Raw genomic sequence first — 27,980 nt, 5'->3', positions numbered from 1 at the left:
AAAAACTGCTTTTAATAGTTTAACAGCCCATGATGATGTGTGTTTAATACACATGTGAATCTGCAGGGGATAGGTTTAGCTAGAGGAACATCTATGTTTCAAATTCAGTGTTCTCTGCTACCCAAAAGGACATTAGTTGTGCAGTCCATAATATGAATATAAATACAACTAATATTATTTGTTGTATTTATTTCTTCATCTTCTTATTATTAGCCTAATTCCAGGTGTCTCGGTGGGATTCATTGGTGGTATTTTGAAACACCAAGCAGGGTACTGCCGCTTTAAATCTATCAGGCTATGTAACCTACAGAAAGTAGTCAGTCCGCTAGTGTTCGCAAAACTGTGCAAAGGAGCAGATACTCGGTGCTTGTGCTACGTTCGTACACACACAGTCCACTTCATTCAGTTGGTCATTTCTGGAGAGGTGTGCTCATCCTGGTTGCGCAAGGGAGTCTTTGACAGAGAGAAAATCAACAGTGTGATAAATATTTCACACTTTGCGTGTTTTGCGCTCAAGATGGACCAGAAAGACACAGAGATGAATGAAAAGGGAGTTACTTCTTCGACCAGTGGAGTTGTGGTCCAAGTACGAGAGAAGAAAGGACCTTTGCGTGCAGCTATTCCATACATGCCATTCCCAGTAGCAGTAATATGCCTATTTCTCAACACGTTTGTTCCAGGGTTAGGTGAGTTTACACTTTGATTTAGCTACCTTTTTTTATCACACCATGTGTAGTAACAACTGTCGAAAGCATACAGTAAGCATATGGCACTGTTTTTCTTAGAACTGCATATTTGCATACTTTTTGCAAACGTTTTACTTTAATCACAAATTCGTTTTTATTATCATTGTAGTTGTATTATTATTTGGTTTTTCTTTTTTGTAAATGTCTGAACTCACCTTTATGCACACCTGGGGTGTATTCATTTAGCAGATTCTGTTGCAAAACGTTTTGCAACAGATACCGTTTACTCCAAATGGAAAACGTTTTGTAACACAAAATATAGTTTATTTTGGACAATTCAGGTAGGTCCCTGCCCGCTTCGTTCCCTTTGCTCTGTTTGCTTCTGGTTGGTTCTTAAACGGTTTCCGTTGCAAGATGTAATGAATACACCACTGATGCTTGGGACGTGGTTGTAACATTAGCATGGCTGGCCATAGGCATAAACAGAAAAGTGAGGCCATAAAACTGATAGAAATGACTCGTTGGCACAATGCTGCTATTTTTGGTAAAGTTCTCAACCTCGAGTCAGCGTCATGCCACCCTCAAAGGGGACCGTTGTTTTCAACATAATCTACTCATGTTCGCATACACCGTTTCGTGGTTGCTGCCATCTTGCTAGTTCCGGTTTTACTGGGACTACTCTGTCTGCGCACTAGCACTCATTGCGCACAGGGAGCAGCGCAAGGAGCGACGACGTCATCTTTACGTCATTAAAAATCTTGACAGACATTGTATGAATATAAAATGTTAATGGGCGTGTTCGACATTGCAGATAACTTTATAGGCAAGATGAGACTGACCAATCTGACTCAATTTGCATCATAAATAACTACTCAATATTATTTGTAGATCAGTCAGTCGGTCACATTTTACCCATGATACATCACGGTTTTGATGCACCTGAACACTTACAATATCTTCGGATGTAAGTGATTTTAAAAAAATACGGCCTCCGCAACAATTATTTGAATAATTAAATGGTTATTTTGTGCACAAAGGTGATGACTACAGTGTCTTATTTGGACTAGAAAAATGTAACTTCTCTATGGGGCCATCTATGGGAATTGTCTTTTTGGCAGTACTTCAGATAAACTGCAGTACGGAAAGTGCCCTCTGAGCACAGTGGAAAGCGTGCTTCCAGACCGGAAGCCTGTGACGTAACTTCCGCTTTTGGATGAGTGCCTCGCTGTTTACAGTCCCTGGTGAAACGGATTAGCGTACGACTGGAAAACACTGAGCTTTCCGAGCAAGTATTCAAGGAAGCACTAACTTAAACTTTCAATATTCACGGGATAGCTTTTTTGAAGGCACTTCCACATACCAATTTTGTTGGTGTCAACTTTGTCTGAGATTCTATTATGTGGGTAGCAGCTAGCAAAGGCAGGTTTGCCAGCTTGCTCTCTGAAATTGTTTCCAATAATAACAAGGTGACACTCCATCTTAACTCCTCCTCCAAATGTACTGAACAGTGCAGAAGAGAACCTCCTAGGACAGTGATTTCTCTTCTCGTCATGACCAGAATGTGGGTCATGTACACTAGTTGCAGGCGTTTCTTTTTCGCCTGCTACGTTAGGTTAGCGTCGTGCAAACCAGTCCTGTGGAGAACTGTTCCCTTCTTTGCCAGTGTCAACTCTGGTAGCTGGTTTACGTGAAAGAGAGGCTATAACTTTAAACTATAGCAAAATACACAATTAAGTGAATTAGTGATAGAAATTGTTAGACATACACTAATAACCAAAAGTATGTGGAAACCTGCTCATCGAACATGTCATTCCAAAATCATGGGCATTAATATGGAGTTGGTCCCCCCTTTGCTGCTATAACAGCCTCCAGTCTTCTGTGAAGGCTTTCCACTAGATGTTGGAACATTGCTGCAGGGACTTGCTTCTATTCAGCCACAAGAGCATTAGTGAGGTTGGGCACTGATGTTGGGCAATTAGGCCTGGCTCACAGTCGGCGTTCCAATTCATCCCAAAGGTGTTCGATGGGGTTGAGGTCTGGTTCTGTGCAGGCCAGTCAAGTTGTTCCACACCGATCTCGACAAACCATTTCTGTATGGACCTCGCTTTGTGCATGGGGGCATTGTCATTCTGAAACAGGAAAGGGCCTTCCCCAAACTGTTGCTACAAAGTTGGAAGCACAGAATTGTCTAGAATGTCATTGTATGCTGTAGCGTTAGGATTTCGCTTTTCTGGAACTAAGTGGCCTAGCCCGAACAATGAAAAACAGCCCCAGACCATTAGTCCTCCTCCACCAAACAGTTGGCACTATGCATTGGGGCAGGTAGCGTTCTCCTGGCATCCGCCAAACCCAGACTTGTCTGTCGGACTGCCAGATGGTGAAGCGTGATTCATCACTCCAGATAACTAATTTCCACTGCTCCAGAGTCCAATGGCGGCGAGCTTTAAACCACTTCACCTGACGCTTGACATTGCGCATGGTGATCTTAGGCTTGTGTGAGGCTGCTCGGCAATGGACACCCATTTCATGAAGCTCCCGACAAACAGTTCTTGTACTGAGGTTGCTTCCAGAGGCAGTTTTGAACTCTGTATTGAGTGTTGCAACCGAGGACAGACAATTTTTGCTTGCTACGCGCTTCAGCACTCAGCGGTCCCATTCTGTGAACTTGTGTGGCCTACCACTTCACGGCTGAGCCGTTGTTGCTCCTAGACATTTCCACTTCACAATAACAGCACTTACAGTTGACTGGGGCAGCTCTAGCAGGGCAGAAACTTGACGAACTGACTTGTTGTTAAGGTGGCATCCTATGACGGTGCCACGTTGAAAGTCACTGAGCTCTTCAGTAAGGCCATTCTACTGCAAATGTTTGTCTATGGAGATTGCATGGCTGTGTGTTGATTTTATACACCTGTCAGCAACGGGTGTGGCCGATCCACAGATGATGCAATCTCTATTGCGCTCCACACTGCCCTTTCACACCTAGACAAAAGGAACACCCATGTGAGAATGCTATTCATTGACTACAGCTCACCGTTCAACACCATAGTGCCCTCAAAGCTCATCACTAAGCTAAGGACCCTGGGACTAAACACCTCCCTCTGCAACTGGATCCTGGACTGCCTGACGGGCCGCCCCCAGGTGGTAACGGTAGGTAACAACACATCCGCCACGCTGATCCTCAATGCGGGGGCCCCTCATGGGTGTGTGCTCAGTCCCCTCATGTACTCCCTGTTCACTCATGACTACATGGCCAGGCACGACTCCAACACCATCATTAAATTTGCCAATGACACAACAGTGGTAGGCCTGATCACCGACAACGACGAGACAGCCTGTAGGGAGGAGGTCAGAGACCTGGCCGTGTGGTGCCAGGCAACAACCTCTCCCTCAACATGATCAAGACAAAGGAGAGGATTGCGGACTACAGGAAAAAGAAGAGGACCGAGCACGCCCCCATTCTCATCGACGGGGCTGTAGTGGAACAGGTTGAGAGCTTCAAGTTCCTTGGTGTCCACATCACCAACAAACTAACATGGTCCAAACACAGCAAGACAGTCGTGAAGAGGGCACAACAAAGCCTATTCCCCCTAAGGAAACTTAAAAGATTTGGCATGGATCCTCAGATCCTCAAAAGGTTCTACAGCTGCACCATCGAGAGCATCCTGACGGGTTGCATCACTGCCTGGTATGGCAACTGCTCAGCCTCGGACCGCAAGGCACTACATAGGGTAGTGCGTACGGCCCAGTACATCACTGGGGACAAGCTTCCTGCCATCCAGGACCTCTATACCAGGCGGTGTCAGAGGAAGGCCCTAAAAATTATCAAAGACTCCAGCCACCCTAGTCATAGACTGTTCTCTCTGCTAACGCACGGCAAGCGGTACCGGAGCGCCAAGTCTAGATCCAAGAGGCTTCTAAACAGCTTCTACCCCCAAGCCATAAGACTCCTGAACATCTAATCAAATGGCTACCCAGACTATTTGCACTGCCCCCCACCCCTCTTTTACACTGCTGCTACTCTCTGTTTATTATCTATGCATAGTATCTTTAATAACTCTACATACATGTACATATTACCTCAATTACCTTGACTAACCGGTGCCCCCGCACATTGACTCGGTACCGGTACCCCCTGTATATAGCCTCGCTATTGTTATTTTACTGCTGCTCTTTCATTATTTATTACTTATATTTCTTATTTATTTTTTTGGTATTCTTTCTTAAAACTGCATTGTTAGTTAAGGGCTTGTAAGTAAGCATTTCACTGTTGTATGCGGCGCGTGTGACAAATAAAATGGTATTTGATATAGTGTATATCATTAATACACATTTTATGAGATGCATATCATAATAATGATAGATAAAATACATTAAAAAGAAATTTTATCAGTAAACTATTAGTCCCATTCATCTCTTCACCTCTATTAAGATTAATTCATTGAGAATCTCAGTCAGATGCTTCCTCCCTAGAGTCTCAGTAATTGCAACACTGCTGTTTAAAATGGATTTTGCAATTTGGGTTTATATGCCCTCTCTTCTTCCCTCTCCTCCTTTATCTTCAACCCTTCCTCATCTCCTAATTGTCAAGAGGGGATGCTGGGCTGGCAATAGGTCCCATTTGGAGTTCCCTCTATGCATGCCTCTGTCTTTGTAGAGATACCACTGTACCGTATCTGCACCAAGGAGTTAGAGGATCTAATGGGAGTCAGTAATGGGATCTGTATAGTAATGATTTCCATTTCCACAGTGGAATGGCACACATCAGGCACGACACAGCATCAGCATAACATTGATCTCCACGCTATCCTCCCCTGAACCTAATGAGACCTGTGGAGCCCAGGCCCCACAGATCCCTTTCATAGCAGGTGCATCTGAAAGGCGAGGAGCCAGGAGCTGCTCGGGCCCGTGTTAGAAAAGTGAAGTAGGCCTACTGTGTTGTTCACTGCCAGTGCCATTCACTGACTGAGTCACCGTTATTATTTGATCATACAGTATTTCTATTCAGTATCTGTTTCCATAGAGCCAGATGGAGCTACACACATTCTTTATTAGTTTCATTTCACATTCATGTATCCATGGTTATTGACCACAGTCACAGTTATTGATCGCCCTTATATGCGACACTATCCATGGCCCAAGTACTATGACTTGTCTTGGTGGGGACTAGGCCTAGGGAGTCCATAGTACTGAGTGTGTAACATTAGAAATGTGTCTCCCCATGTGGCATATCTGAGGCAGCCCAGTAATGTCATTGTGTACCTGGCTGGCCCAGATGTCATGGGGTGATCTGGTCCATCGTCTGTCCATCCACACCAGTGGAAAAATAGCTTTCTGCCCTACTCATTCAGGACTGGCTATACTGAGAGTTGCGGGTGAGACTGCCAGCTGCCAACAGGCCTTCCCAGTTCCCACGCCACCCAGCAGCAGCTGGGGGCTCTGTGTGACTACCATGTCACTTCGGGTTTTGTCCAATCACCAGTCTTATTCTTGATTTTGTGGTTGGACCCATGCCCTGGCTGGTGTTGCTGTCTCATCAGCCTGTTTACACTGAAACAGCATCTTCACACCTCCTCAACACTGCAAGGCCATCATGTCAACTGGGATGTCCACAAGTCCCACGACTGAGAGAAAATAAATACATTCACAGGAGCTGGGCAAAGCTGTTTTGAAGTAGCTGCTTATTGTTTTATTATGAAGGAGTGATATTTCTTAGGGCCAGATTCAGACTGGTCTTTATTGGGCTTCTGTAAAGTCAGCACCTGAGATGAGGAGCAGAGAGCGGATACCAAGTAGTAATGTACAGTAGCTGAGTGCTAAATGCAAAGAGACATCTCCTCCCCTCTAGAGTCAGTGAGTCAGTAACACACTGTCACGGATTCTGCCGAGGCTGCCCCTCCTCCTTGCTCGGGCAGGCTGCGGCATTCGTCGTCACCGTAATACTAGCTACTGCCGATCTATGTTATATGTGTCTATGTTGCACCTGTTGTCTATGTCACACACCTGTTTCCCATTTGTGTAATAACACCTACCCTATTTAACCCAGGTGCTCCCAATGTGTCTTGTGCGTGGTTGTTTTTCGTTTCGTGTGTCGTTTGGTGAGCGGGTTAGTTCCTTCCTGTGTGAAGGTATTGCTGTGTTGTTTTCTTTACTCAAGTTCAGTAAAGTATGTTTCCTCGAGTTCTGTGTCCTGCGCCTGACTTCGATCCACCGCATTACACTGACACTCGTTACACACACCCTGTCCTTGTGTTTACTGTAATTGCTAGTGGCATGTGCTGTGTGCCAAATTAAGTTAAATGAAATCTTGTTAATTGGCACTGGATTTGATATGGCTATAATTGAAAGAAATATATATAGAAATCCTCTGCTGAACTGACAAAATAAATTAATATCTGCTGGCTTGATTGTTAGCACCTTTCACCAGCAGCTTTCTAGAGAGAGAAAACCAAGCAGAATATTTGTGTTTAATTAGGCTACCTTTAGAGGGAGACCAGACAGTGTGCGGACTGTGGACAGAGGGATGGGGATTAATTGGCTGAGGGAAATGCATTGGTTTTCATCCCATGTGATCCTTATCTGTTTGGGGAGGCTGGTCCAATTTTAATTCAGTTTCTCTATCAGCTTTTGCTTTTCATACATCAGTCAAGATCAACGACTGGTCATAGGAATACCCTTCAAAGACATGCCAATGGAAACCTTTAAAATTAGACTTTGGTATCTGCTTTTTTAACTGTTCAGTCCTGTCCTCATTGTAGGCTACACGATTCTCCCTAAACGTAAATACATTATATTTGAAAGAACAATTAGAACAACTGTTCTTTTTATTGGTCTTGATGGAGAATTAAAGAAAGCCTCTTCATTTTTTACTTAATTTTTCTTTACCTTTGTGTCTTCCCGTCTTTTACAACAAAGGTATTGTGGAGGATGTCCATTGTAATCTGATCAACAAGTGAGACAGTTGGAGGTACTGTATCACTCTCCATTAGTTTTCACACAATGGGAAGACCACTGTAACCTTGGACAGGATGTGTTTTTTTGTATTTTGTGGATACATTATATAAATCATTCTGACAATGGCAAACCATTACAATGCGATTCATAGAATTAAAAAAGCAGCATCAAAAACAACTTAGGAAACCAATTAAAAAGCACTTAGGCTCTTAAAAAGTCCAACCATAGAAGCAACAGCCCATGTGTGGCTCCACTCTGTCCAATAACCTGTTACAGAGCAGTTATTGGCTCCTTTAATCACAAGGCCTTCTGAATGGTTACATGACCCCCATTGTACCACTCCCATTGCTCTCCCTCCCTGTGGTACGCTGCAGTTTCCATGACAGCAGGTAGAGCTACCAGAACAGAAGGCTGTTCCTACCACTAAAGGTCTTCTCTATGGATGGCTGTGCCTGTCTTTCTGGTGACACTCAGCAGGAGTAGGACGCATAGCAGGGGGAGATTATGGGCTGTTTTAGGGAAAGCTAATTGCATACACTTGAAACAACCTCTCACATTTTTAAACCCAAGATGAAGTGATTGAAAATGCATTATTACATAGTACTGGGGTTTAGTGAAGTGTTAGTACAAGACATCACTGACATGCTTAGATTGAGCCCCTCCATTCAGGACCATCAAATGCACGTCTTACCTTCACCCCCGCCAGTGATGAATAAGATAATGCACTTGGACTTAATGGAACCTTGTTAGCCCTGTATAGAACATTAGTCATGACATGAGTGGACACAGTCAGACATACACCGAGTGTACAAAACATTTTAATTATTTTGCTCTTTCCATAACATAGACTGACCAGGTGAATCAAGCTAAAAGCTATGATCCATTATTGATGTCACTTGTTAAATCCACTTCAATCAGTGTAGATGAAGGGGAGGAGACTGGTTAATGAAGGATGTTTAAGCCTTGAGACAAGACATGGATTGTGTATGTGTGCCTTTCAGAGTGTGAATGGGCAAGACAACAGATTTTAAATGCCTTTGAACGGGGTATGGTAGTAGGTGCCAGGCAAGATCAAGAATGGTCCACCGCTTAAAGGACATCCAGCCAACTTGACACAACTGTTAGAAGCATTGGAGTCAACATGGGCCAGCATTCTTGTGGAATGCTTCCGACACCTTGTAGGTCATGCTTCGATGAATCGAGGCTGTTCTGAGGGCAAAAGGGGGTGCAAATCAATATTAGGAAGGTGTTCCTAATGTTTTGTAGACTCAGTGTATATCTTACAGTACAATACTGGTGCATCTAACACACTGGAAACAAGCTTTATTAGGACTGAGAGAGAGGAGAGATGAGAGAGAGGAGAGATGAGAGAGAGGAGAGATGAAAGAGAGAAGATGGATGAAAGAGAGAGAGAGAGTGATGCCATGGAGATGCTTGGTTTGGCCTTGGTCCGGCGCCACAGCTGGCTTACAGATCCTCATCCCAACAGAAGCACAGAGAATTGATGTTTCACCCTTTAGATGAGTAAGATAACATCAGACACACTTCTTCCATCTCTACCATCCATCCTGCTTTAATACTGTACAGAAACCTGGTGGCCATCAGAAATGTAAATACACTGGGCCAGAACAAATTGCCGTCCATGGTGAGTGGTTACAGTGAAGTGTCAGAGTATGTATGGTATGAGCTGCATGCTGGATGATTAATGACAAGCGCCCTCTAAGCAATAAACATGTGCCTTCCTTCCCAGAAGCAACTTAATCAGCTCCATCCAGACACATGCACATTTCCATTACTGAAAACAGAGGAAAATAAGGTCATGAAGACATGTTGATATCCTCCCCGAGTCTCTAATTGTGTTGACTGAACTTCTAGAATGGCTTTGTGTCTTGGATTGGAAAAGAGAATAACATGTGGGTTCATTTAGAAGCAGACAGTAGGCTACGCCTGCTGTTTCAGTGTCATGAGTATTTGTGATCTTGGTTGAGCGTTGACAAATTAATATTTGACAAAAACATCAATAAGAACTATTATTCAATGGGAATGTTTTAAAATCAACCCTCACTGGGGAGCTTTGTTAGACTATTTAATCAGGTAGTCAAAAGAAGATATTTCGACCAATGCTCATGTAGTCCTTCTCTAGTTTAACCTCTCTAGAAATAAGACTGTCTGTCGTCCTGTGGGAGCTTTAGCACTTTTAGCAATGGGCGTTGGCCGTCTTACAACAGGAGAATCCTGTTCCAGTCTCTCCCTTAGAGTGCGGTCTAATACCAATGGGAGAAAGGTGTCTCTTGCCAGGTTTTCCCACTTTCTTGTAGCTGCAGAAATATTCTACAACTCACCATAATTGCAACAGATGAAAACATATGATTTTTGGATACTATCTTAAAACACAGTCAATCAATCTAGTATAATTTGATTCATACTGGATCCCTACACTGTTCGTAAAAAAGGTGCAACACCTTTCCCCTCAGGAGACTGAAAAGATTTGGCATGGGTCCCCAGATCCTCAAAAAGTTATACAGCTGCACCATCGAGAGCATCCTGACCGGTTGCATCACCGCCTGGTATGGCAACTGCTCGGCATCCGACCGTAAGGCGCTACAGAGGGTAGTGCGTACGGCCCAGTACATCACTAGGGCCAAACTTCCTGCCATCCAGGATCTACAGTGCCTTCAGAAAGTATTCAGACCCCTTGACTTTTTCCACATTTTGTTACATTATAGCCTTATTCTAAAATTGATTACATTTAGGTTTTTCCTCAGCAATCCACACACAATACCCCATAATGACGAAGCGAAAACAGGTTTTTATAACTTTTTGCACATTTATAAAACATAAAAAAACAGATATACCTTATTTACATAAGTATTCAGACATTTTGCTATGATACTTGAAATTGAGCTCAGGTGCATCCTGTTTCCATTGATCATCCTTGACATGTTTCTACAACTTGATTGGAGTCCACCTGTGGTAAATTCAATTGATTGGACATGATTTGGAAAGGCACACACCTGTCTATATAACCTGTCTATATAAGATCCCACAGTTGACAGTGCATGTCAGAGCAAAAACCAAGCCATGAGGTCGAAGGAATTGTCCATAGAGCTCCGAGACAGGATTGTGTCGAGGCACAGATATGGGGAAGGGTACCAAAACAATTCTGTAGCATTTGAAGGACAAATAAAATATCTAGAACCTAAAAGGGTTCTTCGGCTGTCCCCATAGGGGAACCCTTTGAAGAACCCTTTTTGGTTACAAGTAGAACCCTTTTGGTTACAGGTAGAACTCTTTTGGGTTCCATGTAAAACTCTTTCCACAGAGGGTTCTCCATGGAACCTAAAAGGGTTCTCCATGGAACCTAAAAGGGTTCTACCTGGAACCAAAAAGGGTTATCCTATGGGGACATCCAAACAACCCTTTTGGAACCCTTTTTTCTAAGAGTGTATCGGTTCTAGATTCTGGCCATTCAAACTAATCAAATTAGATTGGTCATAAATTGTAGCACCTGCAGCCTGTTACTGTCTGGCGGTGCTGTCTCAGGCCCAGAGTGCATGCTGCGCTTGTCCTTGAGCTTGTGCCCCTTTTTAATATCATAAATTGAGGTCACTTAAGCGCACAACATTTTCAATTTCCACTCTGCGTGCCCGGGAAGACTCTGACAATAGTGCCATCATGGCAGGCTACACATCTCCCATTTGCCCAACCTCAAGGCTAATCCCACGTCTCACACACACACACACACACACACACATACACACAGATACTGTTATCTAGCTGTCATACACAGTTTGTTAGCGTCTAGGGACCAGAAACACAGGTAGGCACAGACAGAGTGGGGGGGCATTGATTTTGTTAGTCACTCTCACTTAGATATCATATTCAAAACTGCAAAAATTTTGCATGAAATGGGTTATAACATTTCAAAAAATTTCCCTCTGCCCCAAAATGTGTGGTATTGCAGAAAACAGTTTCTCTACATTCCATGGCAAAATGTGTAGAATTGCAGGAAATTAACTCTAAAATTGTCTATTTTTTTCTCTCCATTGTCAAGAGGGGGGAGTCACATTTTTTTTTTGTTGCCCAAAAGGCTAGGGCCAGCTCTGACTGCTTGTGTAGGTATGGATGTGGGTATGCAGACTCGCGAGCCACTGCGGCCCATCAAAGTTACCCATCCCTGTGCTAGAGACACCAGGCCTCTGACACTGGAGATGTTGCTTGAACCAAGTAATGTTGTCAAATACTTGTACCCTCACCTGACTCGCCCATGTAGGCCTGGAGTGAGTGAGTGGGGATGGGATTGGAGAAGGGATGTGAAAGGGGGCGGTTGTCGTGAGGCAGGGGGAGCATGTGTTTAGCCAAGGATCAATTTAGCAGAGGTCATTTTCTATTTCAATCTCGGCATATCCAGTTTGTTTCTGTGTGGGTAAGTAAGTACCAGCCTGTGAATGCTTTAGGGCATTTGGCTAGAGTCCAGTGTCTTAATTCATTTGGTGCCACCTGAGCATTAGTATACTTACTTTACAAAGACGGGGTATCTAAATGTTGTGTGGAAATGACCTTTTTGAATCATTCTGAAACTACATCATGTACAATGTTCAATCATAAATGTGAAAAACAATGCTTTGAATAGCACCGACGAGTACATTGAAATCATGAAGGACAAGCTTTTTAGATTATCCAACACATTAACACCTGGACTGAAGTATGGAACAACATAAGATACTCATTGGTGCTCAGTATTGTTGACATTGTTTGAGTGTTTAAAAAGGTCTCTCTGTCTCTCTGCTTCTTCACTCTGAGCTCAGATGAGTTCCCCTCTAATTATGTGACAAGTGGTCCCTTCCAAGGCCACTTGCAGTGAGAGTTTCCTATTTCTCTCTCGTCATCATTCTCAAAAAACAAGGACTAAACAGGATAATTAACCTCCCATTTTTCAGTGGGCACTAAGTGTGAACGCTTGAGAAAATTACATTCATCAGCGGCTTAATGCATGAGGACGATGACACTCACCATCCCCTTGTCTCTCACTCCACACACAGACTCTGTGCATGGGTGGGCGGGGGAGGGAGGGATGGAGGGGGGGGGGTAGTGAGTGAGAAGGGGCTTCGGTGAGTCTCTCCCCGTTGGACAGTGTGGGGTTGATGGGGTTTGAATGGCTAACGAGGAGAGATCTGGGTGTGACAGGTGCAGGTGCAAAGTCTTTTGACAGCTTAGTGTCACAGCACAGTATTGTGGTCGTGATCAGTGTGTGTGTGTGTGTGTGTTTTTGATTACCCATGAAGACATAAGAGGTCTGTAATTAGAGCTCTATCAATGGGCCGGGGAGGGGGAGACAGAAACAGTGGAGAGATAGATTAGTAATTACATTAGTGATGGAAATTCCACCAACAGAGGTTGGACTTTCATTCGCATTTCTTGTCATTACCAATTTATTGTTCTAATTACAGCTCTAACGATGTATGTTGTTATAAGGGACATTGCAGAAAGCTCTTACTATCTGTGACCAGATGCTGTAGGGCAATTCCACGGTAACAGTGATGCTGAGACTGAGATTTCTCACTTTTAAATGTATGCCAAACAAAAAAACAATTATTGCAAAGTTAAACAAACCATACAACTCTTTGCACAAGGACTACTTTTAAAAATGTCCACAGAAAATTTGACAAAAACACATTTACTTGAACAGTGCAGATGCAAAGTTTGGTAGCAGAATGACGGTTTGTTTGTGCCGCCATTATGTTACCAAACTTTGCATCTGCACTGTTCTTCAAATAAATGTGTTTTTGTCCAATTTTCTGTGAACATTTTTAAAAGTAGTCCTCGTGCATTGAATTGTATGGTTTGTGGAATTGCCCTGTACTAACTAGGATAAAAAGGGTTGTTTTGAGGCTAGGTGCAGTTTGTGCCAATAGACATACCATTCTGGTCGTGGGTGGTATGTTATAGAGTGTATATAAAACACAGGAAAATCTCATTTTTGGCTTCACTGGGCCTGTAAGATGATTTGTTGTGACTCTCACATTCCCGCGTGTGCTCTGGTCATATTTATAATTACTGAGAGGAGACTATTTTGTGTCATTTCTCATAAATGAATATTTATTTATCTCCAAAACCATGGCATAATTTAGATTTGAATCACCCTTGTCTGATTATCTCTAGATCAGTTTGGTATGGACGAATTTATGGAAGGATATAACCTTGATTTGAAAAGGACAGCAATTAAGCAGCATGTCAAGTCGGTCTGAAATCAACCGACCTGTCATGTTCAGTCTCACATACATAACCCTCTAAAAGATTTGGATGAGATCCTTATATCATTCAATTAAAGAGCATATCATAATGATTAAGATTATGGAAGTCTGTTATGTACAGTGCATTTGGAAAGTATTCAGACCCCTTTCCTTCTTCCACATTTTGTTACGTTACAGCCTTATTCTAAAAATGATGAAATTATTTTTCCCCCTCATCAATCTACACACAATACCCCATAATGACGAAGCAAAAACTGGTTTTCAGAATATTTTGCAAATTTTTAAAAACAGAAATACCTTATTTACATAAATATTCAGACCCTTTGCTATGACCCTCGAAATTGAGCTCAGGTGCATCCTGTTTCCATTGATCATCCTTGAGATGTTTCTACAACTTGATTGGAATCCACCTGTGGTAAATTCAATTGATTGGACATGATGTGGAAAGGCTCACACCTGTCTATATAAGGTCCCACAGTTGACAGTGCATGTCAGAGCAAAAACCAAGCCATGAGGTCGAACGAATTGTCTGTAGAGCTCCAAGACAGGCTTGTGTCTGGGCACAGATCTGGGGAAGGGTACCAAAACATTTCTGCAGCCTTGACAGTCCCAAGAACACAGTGGCCTCCATCATTCTTAAATGGAGGAGGTTTGGAACCACCAAGATTCTTGCTTGAGCTGGCTGCCTGGCCAAACAGCAATCGGGGGAGAAGGGCCTTGGTCATGAAGGGCCTTGGTCACCAAGAACCCAATGGTCACTTTGACAGAGCTCCAGAGGTCCTCTGTGGCAATGGGAGAACCTTCCAAAAGGACAACCATCTCTGCAGCACTCCACCAATCAGGCCTTCATGGTAGAGTGGCCAGACGGAAGCCACTCCTCAGTAAAAGTTTGGCAAAAGGCACCTAAAAACTCTCAGACCATGAGAAACAAGATTCTCTGGTATGAAACCAAGATTGAACTCTTTGGCCTGAATGTCAAGCGTCATGTCTGGAGGAATCTTGGCACCATCCCTACGGTGAAGCATGGTGGTGGTAACATCATGCTGTGGGAATGTTTTTCAGCAGCAGGGACTGGGAGACTAGTCAGGATCGAGGGAAAGATGAACGGAGCAAAGTACAGAGAGATCTTTGATGAAAACCTGCTCCAGAGCGCTCAGGACCTCACACTGGGGCGAAGGTTCACCTTCCAACATGACAACGACCCTAAGCACACAGCCAAGACAACGCAGGAGTGGCTTTGGGACAAGTCTCAATGTCCTTGAGTGGCCCAGCCAGAGCCCGGACTTCAACCCAATCGAACATCTCTGGAGAGAGCTGAAAATAGCTGTGCAGCGACGCTCCCCATCCAACCTAACAGAGCTTGAGAGGATCTGCAGAGAAGATTGAGGGAATACAAGATGCCAAATACAGGTTTGCCAAGCTTGTAGCGTCATACCCAAGAAGACTCAAGGCTGTAATCGCTGCCAAAGGTGCTTCAAAGGTTTGGACACACCTACTCATTCAAGGGTTTTTCTTCATTTTTACTATTTTTGTACTTAAAAGTTAATTTGTGGAATTTATTTCCTTTTTAATGCATTTGAGCCAATCAGTTGTTGTGACAAGGTAGGGGGGGTATACAGAAGATAGCCCTGTTTGGTAAAAGACCAAGTCCATATTATGGCAAGAAAAAAAAAAAAAAGAAAAAAAAAACAGCTCAAATAAGCAAAGAGAAATGACAGTCCATCATTACTTTAAGACATGAAGGTCAGTCAATACGGAACATTTCAAGAACTTTGAACGTTTCTTCAAGTCCAGTCGCAAACACCATCACGCGCTATGATGAAACTGGTTCTCATGAGGACCGCCACAGGAATGGAAGACCCAGAGTTACCTCTGCTGCAGAGGATAAGTTCATTAGAGTTACCAGCCTCAGAAATTGCAGCCCAAATAAATGCTTCACAGAGTTCAAGTCACAGACACATCTCAACATCAACTGTTCAGAGGGGACTGTGTGAATCAGGCCTTCATGGTCGAATTGCTGCAAAGAAACCACTACTAAAGGACACCAATAAGAAGAAGAGACCTGCTTGACCAAGAAACACGAGCAATGGACATTAGACCGGTGGAAATTTGTCCTTTGGTCTGGAGTCCAAATTTGAGTTTTTGGTTCCAACCGCTGTGTATTTGTGAGACGCGGTGTGGGTGAACGGATGATCTCCGCATGTGTAGTTCCCACCGTAAAGCATGGAGGAGGAGGTGTTATGGTGTGGGGGTGCTTTGCTGGTGACATTGTCTGTGATTTGTTTAGAATTCAAGGCACACTTAAGCAGCATGGCTACCACAGCATTCTGCAGCAATACGCAGTCCCACTAAGCCCAAACCAGATGGGATGATCATTTGTTTTTCAACAGGACAATGACCCAACACACCTCCAGGCTGTGTAAGGGCTATTTTACCAAGAAGGAGAGTGATGGCATGCTGCATCAGATGACCTGACCTCCACAATCCCCCGACCTCAACCCAATTGAGATGGTTTGGGATGAGTTGGACCGCAGAGTGAAGGAAAAGCAGCCAACAAGTGCTCATCATATATATGGGAACTCCTTCAAGACTGTCGGAAAACCATTCCAGGTGAATCTGGTTGAGAGAATGCCAAGAGTGTAAAACCTGTTTTTGCTTTGTCATTATGGCCTATTGTGTGTAGATTGATGAGGGGGAAAAAACTATTTGAATCCATTTTAGAATAAGGCTATAACGTAACAAAATGTGGAAAAAGTCTGAATACTTTCCGAATGCACTCCTAAATTAGATTTTGTGTCAAATTGAACCTACAGTTCTGATGCAATTATGAAATGGGCTCATCATCTGAACAAGCCAAATTGGCACAGGAACAGTGAACACAAGGACTGCTAGTCCCCTGCTATTGCCTGTTGATGGTTGAGCTCTTTCCCTGTAAATCATGTTTATCTGACTTTGGAGGAAATTTGGAGGCTATTCTTAGCCTGATTGGCCCATTGTAAAGGGAAAGGGAGGCAGATCTCTGGCAGTGTACTTACTCTGTGTCTCGTTAGATTCTCCAGTATGATTAATGGTATTTCTCATTTGATAAAACAGATTAAAATGAAACATAGTGGGAAAATGGGAGGATATTTATTTGTTCACTTCCTTTAGCTGCTTTTTTGGGGAAAGTAACATTGATTTAGAAGCCTGGGATTTGCCCATTGAATATAGTTCATATTCTGGAAGCACTTAAAAATAATTGCCCTGTATGAGTGGGCGATAGATAGGGTTTGGTTCAGATCCCCATAGGCACAAACACACTCACTATATTGCCTCCATTGACCTCGACAGAGTAAACCAGCTGTGGTATACTTCAAGCTTATTATTTAACCTTTGACTAATTGACTGGACAATGTTTTGGGCCATAAGTCAATGTACATACAGTGAGGGGAAAAAAGTATTTGATCCCCTGCTGATTTTGTACGTTTGCCCACTGACAAAGACATGATCAGTCTATAATTTTAATGGTAGGTTTATCTGAACAGTGCGAGACAGAATAACAACAAAAAAATCCAGAAAAACACATGTCAAAAATGTTATAAATTGATTTGCATTTGAATGAGGGAAATAAGTATTTGACCCCTCTGCAAAACATGACTTAGTACTTGGTGGCAAAACCCTTGTTGGCAATCACAGAGGTCAGATGTTTCTTGTAGTTGGCCACCAGGTTTGCACACATCTCAGGAGGGATTTTGTCCCACTCCTCCTTGCAGATCTTCTCCAAGTCATTAAGGTTTCGAGGCTGACGTTTGGCAACTCGAACCTTCAGCTGCCTCCACAGATTTTCTATGGGATTAAGGTCTGGAGACTGGCTAGGCCACTCCAGGACCTTAATGTGCTTCTTCTTGAGCCACTCCTTTGTTGCCTTGGCCGTGTGTTTTGGGTCATTGTCATGCTGGAATACCCATCCACGACCATTTTCAATGCCCTGGCTGAGGGAAGGAGGTTCTCACCCAAGATTTGACGGTACATGGCCCCGTCCATCATCCCTTTGATGCGGTGAAGTTGTCCTATCCCCTTAGCAGAAAAACCCCCCCAAAGCATAATGTTTCCACCTCCATGTTTGACGGTGGGTATGGTGTTCTTGGGGTCATAGGCAGCATTCCTCCTCCTCCAAACACGGCGAGTTGAGTTGATGCCAAAGAGCTCCATTTTGGTCTCATCTGACCACAACACTTTCACCCAGTTCTCCTCTGAATCATTCAGATGTTCATTGGCAAACTTCAGACGGGCATGTATATGTGCTTTCTTGTGCAGGGGGACCTTGCGGGCTCTGCAGGATTTCAGTCCTTCACGGCGTAGTGTGTTACCAATTGTTTTCTTGGTGACTATGGTCCAAGCTGCCTAGAGATCATTGACAAGATCCCCCCGTGTAGTTCTGGGCTGATTCCTCACCGTTCTCATGATCATTGCAACTCTGGATTTTTTTGTTGTTATTCTGTCTCTCACTGTTCAAATAAACCTACCATTATAATTATAGACTGATAATTTCTTTGTCAGTGGGCAAACGTACAAAATCAGCAGGGGATCAAATACTTTTTTCCCTCACTGTAGTGTTGCTCTACTGCATGTGAATTCATATTGTTTTTGAAACTTCCTTTGAGCTGCTCCCTCTCTCTTTGATATCCCTGTCCTTTTGAATATTCTTGAATATTCTTTGTACCAAATCATCAGAGTCCTAATGTTTTGTGTGCGTGTGCGTGCACCTTTATGCCTGCGTCTTCTCTCCGCAGGTACGTTCGTGTCGGCCTTCACGGTGCTGTGCGGAGCACGGACGGACCTGCCCGACCGCCACATGTGCTGTGTGTTCTGGCTGAACATCGCAGCAGCCTTCATCCAGATCCTCACAGCCATCGTCATGGTGGGCTGGATCATGAGTATATTCTGGGGCATGGACATGGTAATCTTGGCAAGTATGTGTCACTATGTATCATGCCTTTAGACGTGATTGATTCAACTTTAGAAAGTCTACGTGTATAAAGCGTATTATTGTGTATCAAAGCAGACCATCATAAGACGGGTCAGAAAAGGTCCAGAAAGGTCATATCGGATCCCACACGTACTGAACACAGATTTCCAGCTGATGCCATTGGGGTGGCGTTATAGGTTGCCTAGATGCAGGCTGAACATATACAAACATTCCTTTGTCTGCCCTGTCAATAAAATGTCTAAACAGCAAGGGAGGCACAGAGGTAGGTCTGGAGTCTGGCCAGTAAGCCTTAAATCAGGTGGAGCTGACACCTACAGTACCAGTCAAACGTTTGGACACACCTACTCATTCAAGGGTTTTTCTTAATTTTTAACATTTTTTAGAATAACAGTGAAGACATCAAAACTATGAAATAACACCATATGGAATCATGTAGTAACCCAAAAAGTGTTAAACAAATCAAAATATATTTTATATTTCAGATTCTTCAAATAACCACCCTTTGCCTTGACAGCTTTGCACACTCTTGGCATTCTCTCAACCAGCTTCACCTGGAATGCTTTTCCAACAGTCTTGAAGGAGTTCCCACATATGCTGAGCACTTGCTAGCATAAGTTGTATGCACCAATTTGTAAGTCGCTCTGGATAAGAGCGTCTGCTAAATGACTTAAATGTTAAATGTTGTTGGCTGCTTTTCCTTCACTCTGCCGTCCGACTCATTCCAAACCATCTCAATTGGGTTGAGGTCAGGGGATTGTGGAGGCCAGGTCAACTGATGCAGCACTCCATCACTCTCCTTCTTGGTTAAATATCCCTTACACGGCCTGGAGGTGTGTTGGGTCATTGTACTGTTGAAAAACAAATGATAGTCCCACTAAGCCCAAACCAGATGGGATGGCGTATCGCTGCAGAATGCTGTGGTAGCCATGCTGGTTAAGTGTGCCTTGAATTCTAAATAAATCACAGACAGTGTCCCTAGCAAAGCACCCCCACACCATAACACCTCCTCCTCCATGCTTTATGGTGGGAAATACACATGCGGAGATCATCCGCTCACCCACACTGCGTCTCACAAAGACACAGCGGTTTGAACCAAAAATCTCCAATTTGGACTCCAGACCAAAGGACACATTTCCACCGGTCTAATGTCCATTGCTCGTGTTTCTTGGCCCAAGCAGATCTCTTCTTATTGGTGTCCTTAAGTAGTGATTTCTTTGCAGCAATTCGACCATGAAGGCCTGATTCACACAGTCCCTTCTGAACAGTTGATGTTGAGATGTGTCTGTTACTTGAACTGAATTTTTTGGGCTGCAATTTCTGAATTTCTGAGGCTGTTAACTCTAATGAACTTATCCTCTGTAGCAGAGGTAACTCTGGGTCTTCCATTCCTGTGGCGGTCCTCATGAGAGCTAGTTTCATCATAGCACTTGATGGCTATTTGAAGATTCTCAAATATAAATATTTGTTTAACACTTCTTTGGTTACTACATGATTCCATATGTGTTATTTCATAGTTCTGATGTCTTCACTCTTATTCTACAATGTAAGAAATAGTCAAAATAAAGAAAAACCCTTGAATGAGTAGGTGTGTACAAACCTTTGACTGGTAGTGTATGTCACAGCCTTGCCTGGCATGAACTAATGAACTTGTGTGTGGGTAGGGAGGGGGGTGTATGATGATGATGTCGTTCGTATGTTGTGTCAATTGATTCTATGAAATTTATTTATTTATGTGGAAGCAGCAGCACTCTTTAATTGTCCAAGTCAAATTTCCCCTCGGGACAATAACGTGTGTCATATCATATCATATGTTCATGGACAGTGTTGTGAGTTTTTCTTGACCACATGACCTGTCCAGGAACACTCCTGGTCCTGTTCATAGAGGGTTGGTATGGTATTATAGCAACCCTCTACCCTGAACACTTTCCAGCCACAGCCCTAACAGATAGTTTTTTTTGTGTGGATTGATGGGCACCGTAATGATCTTTCTCCCTCTCTCTTCATTGCTCACTGCAGATTGAATTGCGTTACTAAAGGTGTTTTTCTGAATGAGTGTCAAAATATCTTTAAAAGGGAATTACTAGAATAGATGTTTTGGCTCACCCCACTTAGTCCTTGTGGCTGGGACCTACTCTTTGTTGCTATTTCCGTCGGCACTGCAAGCTGTGCTGGCTGGAATTGTGTGGAGTACCAGCACTAGCCTACGTTGCTACCATCATGCCACACAAAGTTAAAGAAGGTTGGAGTAATGGAGAGGACAGTGTTTCGCTAACACAGGTGTGTGATATTTTAAATCAACAAGATGTCTACAAGCAATTATTACAGCAACAGGAAAATGGCTTCAAGTGCTTTGTCCAAATACTGGTGGACTCAACTAACAAAAGAATGGACGATCTGACCAGAGAGGTCCTAGACTTTAAGAACAGTTTGCAGTTCTCCCAGGGAGAGGTGGATGTCATGAAATAGACTTGCAGCAAGATGCCATCAGCACTGTCTGTGAATCATTATTACAGATGACTGGGAAAACAGACTATCTAGAGGGACAATCCAGGAGGAATAACATTGTTGTGGATGGCATACCAGAGTCTCCATATGAGACCTGGATGGAGTCTGAGGAGAAAGTGAGAAAAATGATCACCGAAAAGCTGGAAGATCATAGGAAGATTGAGGTGGAAGCGCACCCACAGGTCTGAAAAACTGGTAACGAGCCCAAGTGACAGACCTGGCCGATAGTGGTCAAGTCCCTAAGGTTCAAGGACAAGCCCCTTAAAGGACAAGATGGCTGGAGAGAGCCAAAAACTTGAGAGGAACCATCTTCCTCAATGAGGACTTCTCTGAAGCTGTGCACCAGAGTTGGAAATAACTTTTCCCAGCTATTAAAGCTGCCAGAGGGCGTGGGGACATTGCTTACAAAAGCCTGGAAGGAGTGAGAGCCAAGCTTCCGGGTCAGTAGCTTCAGCCCAACATCACACACACACACACACAACAACTGACACTCACAAGTGCCTGATTGACTGACTATTAGCTAAACAATGTTTTCATTTTAGTTATATATTTTTTTCTCCATATTATGTCTATCTCCAATAAGCTACCCAGGAAAGGGCTAAGAATAGCCCATATTAATATAGGTAGCCTTAGAAATAAGGTTAGTGAAATCAATAACTTGCTTCTACATCTGATTTGCTTGCTGTTTGGGGTTTTAGGCTGGGTTTCTGTATAGTTGAGTATCTGGAGCATCAGCAATTGTGGGTTCGAATACAGGCTCAAAATGGCCAGAAACATTTGTTCTGAAACTCGTCAGTCTATTCTTGTGCTGAGAAATGAAGGCTATTCCATGCGAGAAATTGCCAAGAAACTGAAGATCTCTTACAACGCTGTGTACTACTCCCTTCACAGAACAGCGCAAAATGGCTCTAACCAGAATAGAAAGAGGAGTGGGAGGCCCCGGTGCACATCTGAGCAAGAGGACAAATACATTAGTGTCTAGTTTTAGAAACAGGCGCCTCACAGATCCTCAACTGGCAGCTTCATTAAATAGTACCCACAAAACACCAGTCTCTACGTCAACAGTGAAGAAGCAACTCCGGGATGCTGACCTTCTAGGCAGAGTTGCAAAGAAAAAGCCATATCTCAGACTGGTCAATAAAAATAAAAGATTAAGATGGGCAAAAGAACGCAGACACTGGACAGAGGAAGATTGGAGAAAAGTGTTATGGACAGATTAATCAAAGTTTGAGGTGTTCGGATCTCAAAGAAGAACTTTGTGAGACGCAGACCAAATGAAAAGATGCTGGAGGAGTGCTTGATGCCATCTGTCAAGCATGGTGGTGGTAAAGTGGGAGATTTGTACAGGGTAAAAGGGATCTTGAAGAAGGAAGGCTATCACTCCATTTTGCAACGCCATGCCATACCCTGTGGACGGCGCTTGATTGGAGCCAATTTCCTCCTACAACAGGACAATGACCCAAAGCACAGCTCCAAGCTATGCAATAACTATTTAGGGAAGAAGCAGTCAGCTGGTATTCTGTTTATAATGGAGTGGCCAGCACAGTCACCGGATCTCAACCCTATTGAGCTGTTGTGGGAGCAGCTTGACCGTATGGTACGTAAGAAGTGCCCATCATGCCAATCCAATTTGTGAGAGGTGCTTCAGGAAGCATGGGGTGAAATCTCTTCAGATTACCTCAACAAATTGACAACTAGAATGCCAAAGGTCTGCAAGGCTGTAATTGCTGCAAATGGAGGATTCTTTGACGAAAGCAAAGTTTGAAGGACACAATTATTATTTCAATTAAAAATCGTGATTTCTAACCTTGTCAATGACTACATTTCCTATTCATTTTGCTATATTTCCTATTCAGACTAATTTCATGTATGTTTTCATGGAAAACAAGGACAGCTCGCTCATTAATGTCTTAATGGAAATTACGGATTGCCTCTTATCCGCTTGTCAGTAGAAACCACATTTGTTGAAGTAAGTCAGCCATATTAGATATGTTTTTTTAAGGCAGTAAATGAGGCTGAATGAACTGTTTTACTGCCAGACAAGGCTCTGCTGATAGCTAAGTGTAGCAGTGGTAAGGTTTTGGGACTGCTGTTGGGACTCTGCTGTTGAGACAGCTTTATGTAGGCCCTAACAGTTTGTGGGCACCGTTTCAAATCGAATCGAATCAAATTGTATTTGTCACATACGCCGAATAAAACAGGTTTACAAGCCCTTAACCAACAATGCAGTTTTAAGAAAGAATACCAAAAACAACATCACAAAAAAATACAATATAAAATCATATGAAATAAAAGTAACACATAATTAAAGAGCAGCAGTAAAAATAACAATAGTGAGGCTATATACAGGGGGTACCGATACCGAGTCAATGTGCGGGGGCACCGGTTAGTCGAGGTAATTGAGGTAATATGTACATGTAGGTAGAGTTATTAAAGTGACTACGCATAGATAATAAACAGAGAGTAGCAGCAGCGTAAAAGAGGGGGAGGGGGGGCAATGCAAATAGTCTGGGTAGCCATTTGATTAGATGTTCAGGAGTCTTATGGCTTGGGGGTAGAAGCTGTTTCGAAGCCTCTTGGACCTAGACTTGGCGCTCCGGTACCGCTTGCCATGCTGTAGCAGAGAGAACAGTCTATGACTAGTGTGGCTTGAGTCTTTGACCATTTTTAGGGCCTTCCTCTGACAACGCCTGGTATAGAGGTCCTGGATGGCAGGAAGCTTAGCCTCAGTGATGTACTGGGCCGTACGCACTACCCTCTATAGTGCCTTGCGGTCGGAGGCCGAGCAGTTGCCATACCAGGCAGTGATGCAACCAGTCAGGATGCTCTCGATGGTGCAGCTGTAGAACCTTTTGAGGATCTGAGGACCCATGCCAAATCATTTCAGTCTCCTTATGAGGAATAGGTTTTGTCGTGCCCTCTTCACGACTGTCTTGGTGTGTTTGGACCATGATAAACTCAGCAAAAAAAGAAACGTCCCCTTTTCAGGACCGTCTTTCAAAGATAATTCGTAAAAATCCAAATAACGTCACAGATCTTCATTGTAAAGGGTTTAAACACTGTTTCCCATGCTTGTTCAATGAACCATAAATAATGAATGAACATGCACCTGTGGAACGGTCGTTAAGACACTAACAGCTTACAGACGGTAGGCAATTAAGGTCACAGTTATTAAAACTTAGGACACTAAAGAGGCCTTTCTAATTACTCTGAAAAACACCAAAAGAAAGATGCTCAGGGTCACTGCTCATCTGTGTGAACGTGCCTTAAGCATGCTTTAAGGAGGCATGAGGACTGCAGATGTGGCCAGGGCAATAAATTGCAGTGTCCGTACTGTGAGACGCCTAAGACAGCGATACAGGGAGAAAGGACGGACAGTTGATTGTCCTCGCAGTGGCAGACCACATGTAACAACACCTGCACAGGATTGGTACATCCGAAAATCACACCTGCTGGGCAGGTACAGGATGGCAACAACAACTGGCAGAGTTACACCAGGAATGCACAATCCCTCCATCAGTGCTCAGACTGTCCGCAATAGGCTGAGAGAGGCTGGACTGAGGGCTTGTAGGCCTGTTGTAAGGCTGGTCCTCACCAGACATCACCGGCAACAACGTCTCCTATTGGCACAAACCCACCGTCGCTGGACCAGACAGGACTGGCAAAAAGTGCTCTTCACTGACGAGTCGCGGTTTTGTCTCACCAGGGGTGATGGTCGGATTCTCGTTTATCATCAAAGGAATGAGCGTTACACCGAGGCCTGTACTTTGGAGGTGGAGGGTCCGTCACATGCATGTCATTGCAGGCAATCTCAACGCTGTGCGCTACAGGGAAGACATCTTCCTCCCTCATGTGGTACCCCTCCTGCAGGCTCATCCTGACATGACCTTCCAGCATGACAATGCCACCTCCCATACTGCTCGTTCTGTGTGTGATTTCCTGCAAGACAGGAATGTCAGTGTTCTGCCATGGCCAGCGAAGAGCCCGGATCTCAATCCCATTGAGCACGTCTTGGACCTGTTGGATTGGAGGGTGAGGGCTAAGGCCATTCCCCCCAGAAATGTCTGGGAACTTGCAGGTGCCTTGGTGGAAGAGTGGGGTAACATATCACAGCAAGAACTGCCAAATCTGGTGCAGTCCATAAGGAGGAGATGCACCGCAGATCTTAATGCAGCTGGTTGCCACAACAGATACTGACTGTTACTTTTGATTTGTCTCCCCCTTTGTTCAGGGACACATTATTCAATTTATGTTATTCACATGTCTGTGGAACTTGTTCAGTCTCAGTTGTTGAATCTTGTTATGTTCATACAAATATTTACACGTTAAGTTTGCTGAAAGTAAATGCAGTTGATAGTGAGAGGACGTTTCTTATTTTGCTGAGTTTAATTTGTTAGTATGTGGACACCAAGGAACTTGAAGCTCTCAACCTGTTCCACTACAGCCCCGTCGATGAGAATGGGGGTGTGCTCAGTCCTCTTTTTTTTCCTGTAGTCCAAAATCATCTCCTTTTGTCTTGATCACGTTGAGGGAGAGGTTGTTATCCTGGCACCACACGGCCAGGTCTCTGACCTCCTCCCTATAGGCTGTCTCATCGTTGTTGGTGATCAGGCCTACCACTATTGTATCGTCAGAAAACGTAATGATGGTGTTGGAGTTGTGCCTGGCCATGCAGTCATGGGTGAACAGGGAGTACAGGAGGTGACTGAGCACGCACCCCTGAGGGGCCCCCGTGTTGAGGATCAACGTGGCAGATGTGTTGTTACCTACCCTTACCAACTGGATGCTTCCCGTCAGGAAGTCCAGGATCCAGTTGCAGAGGGAAGTGTTTAGTCCCTGGGTCCTTAGGATAGTGATGAGCTTTGAGGGCACTATGGTGTTGAACGCTGAGCTGTAGTCAATGAATAGCATTCTCACGTAGGTGTTCCTCTTGTCCAGGTTTCTGGGATAATGGTGTTGATGTGAGCCATGACCAGCCTTTCAAAGCACTTCATGGCTACAGACGTTAGAGCTACGGGTCGGTAGTCATTTAGGCAGGTTACCTTAGTGTTCTTGGGCACAGGGACTATGGTGGTCTGCTTGAAACATGTTGGTATTACAGACTCAGACAGGGAGAGGATGGAAATGTCAGTGAAGTCACTTGCCAGTTGGTCAGCGCATGCTCGGAGTACACATCCTGGTAATCCATCTGGCCCTGCGGCCTTGTGAATGTTGACCTGTTTAAAAGTCTTACTCACATCGGCTACGGAGAGCGTTATCACACTGTCGTCCGGAACAGCTGATGCTCTCTTGCATGTTTCAGTTTTACTTGCCTCGAAGCAAGCATAGAAGTAATTTAGCTCGTCTGGTAGGCTCGGGTCACTGGGCAGCTCGCGGCTGTGCTTCCCTTTTGTAGTCTGTAATAGTTTGCAAGCCCTGCCACAACCGACAAGCATCAGAGCCGGTGTAGTACAATTAGATCTTAGTCCTGTATTGATGCTTTGCCTGTTTGATGGTTTGTCGTAGGGCATAAGCTTCCGGGTTAGAGTCCCGCTCCTTGAAAGCGGCAGCTCTACCCTTTAGCTCAGTGTGGATGTTGCCTGTAATCCATGGCTTCTGGTTGGGGTACGTACGGTCTCTATGGGGACGACGTCATCGATGCACTTATTGATGAAGCCAGTGACTGATGTGGTGTAGTCCTCACTGCCATCGGAAGAATCCCGGAACATATTCCAGTCTGTGCTAGCAAAACAGTCCTGTAGCTTAGCATCTGCTTCATCTGACCACTTTTTTTATTGGATGAGTCACTGGTGCTTCCTGCTTTAGCTTTTGCTTGTAAGCAGGAATCAGGAGGATAGAGTTATGGTCAGATTTGCCAAATGGAGGGCGAGGGAGAGCTTTGTACGCGTCTCTGTGTGTGGATTAAAGGTGGTCTAGAGTTTTTGTCCCTCTGGTTGCACATTTAACATACTGTTAGAAATGAGGTAAAACGGATTTAAGTTTCCCTGCATTAAAGCCCCCGGCCACTAGGAGCGCCGCCTCTGGATTAACGTTTTCCTGTTTACTTATGGCCGTATACGGTTCATTGAGTGCGGTCTTAGTGCCTGCATCAGTTTGTGGTGGTAAATAGACAGCTACGAAGAATATAGATGAAAACTCTCTTGGTAGATAGTGTGGTCTGCAGCTTATCATGAGATACTCTACCTCAGGCGAGCAAAACCTTGAGACTTCCTTAGATATCATGCACCAGCTGTTGTTTACGAATATACATAGACAGCCACCCCTTGTCTTACCAGAGTCTGCTGTTCTATCCTGCCAATACAGTGTATAACCCGCCAGCTGTATGTCATTCACGTCTTCGTTCAGCCACGACTTGGTGAAACATAAGATATTACAGTTTTTAATGTCCCGTTGGTAGGATATTCGTGCCTATAGTTCGTCCACTTTATTATCAAGCGATTGTAAATTGGCCAATAGTATCGATGGCAAAGTCAGATTAGCCACTCGTCGCAGGCTCCTTACCAAGGATCCCGATCTCCTTCCGCGATATCTCCTTTTCTTTCTACTGCGAATGACAGGGATGAGGGCCCTGTCGGGTGTCTGGAGCAAATCCCTCTCGTCCGACTCATTAAAGAA

The 27,980-nt window shown here is 44.0% G+C and overlaps 1 protein-coding gene across 1 annotated transcript in view; it reads left to right on the top strand.

The window, feature by feature from the left end:
• Positions 1-381: 381 nt before the first annotated feature.
• Positions 382-27,980, top strand: part of stum (stum, mechanosensory transduction mediator homolog) — a gene marked incomplete at its 3' end in the record, with an annotated part of 36,343 nt that continues 8,744 nt past the window's right edge. Inside the window, exons 1-2 of the mRNA XM_084149030.1 lie at positions 382-686; positions 18,664-18,843. Coding sequence (XP_084005156.1) covers positions 518-686; positions 18,664-18,843 — 349 coding nt within the window. The 5' untranslated portion in view covers positions 382-517. The remainder of the gene's footprint in view (positions 687-18,663; positions 18,844-27,980) is intronic.

This window comes from Coregonus lavaretus, assembly GCF_964263955.1.
Source record: "Coregonus lavaretus genome assembly, chromosome: 31".
NCBI lineage: Eukaryota > Metazoa > Chordata > Actinopteri > Salmoniformes > Salmonidae > Coregonus > Coregonus lavaretus.
Note: the sequence above shows the minus strand (reverse complement) of the source record. Positions and strands in the feature narration are given on the sequence as shown.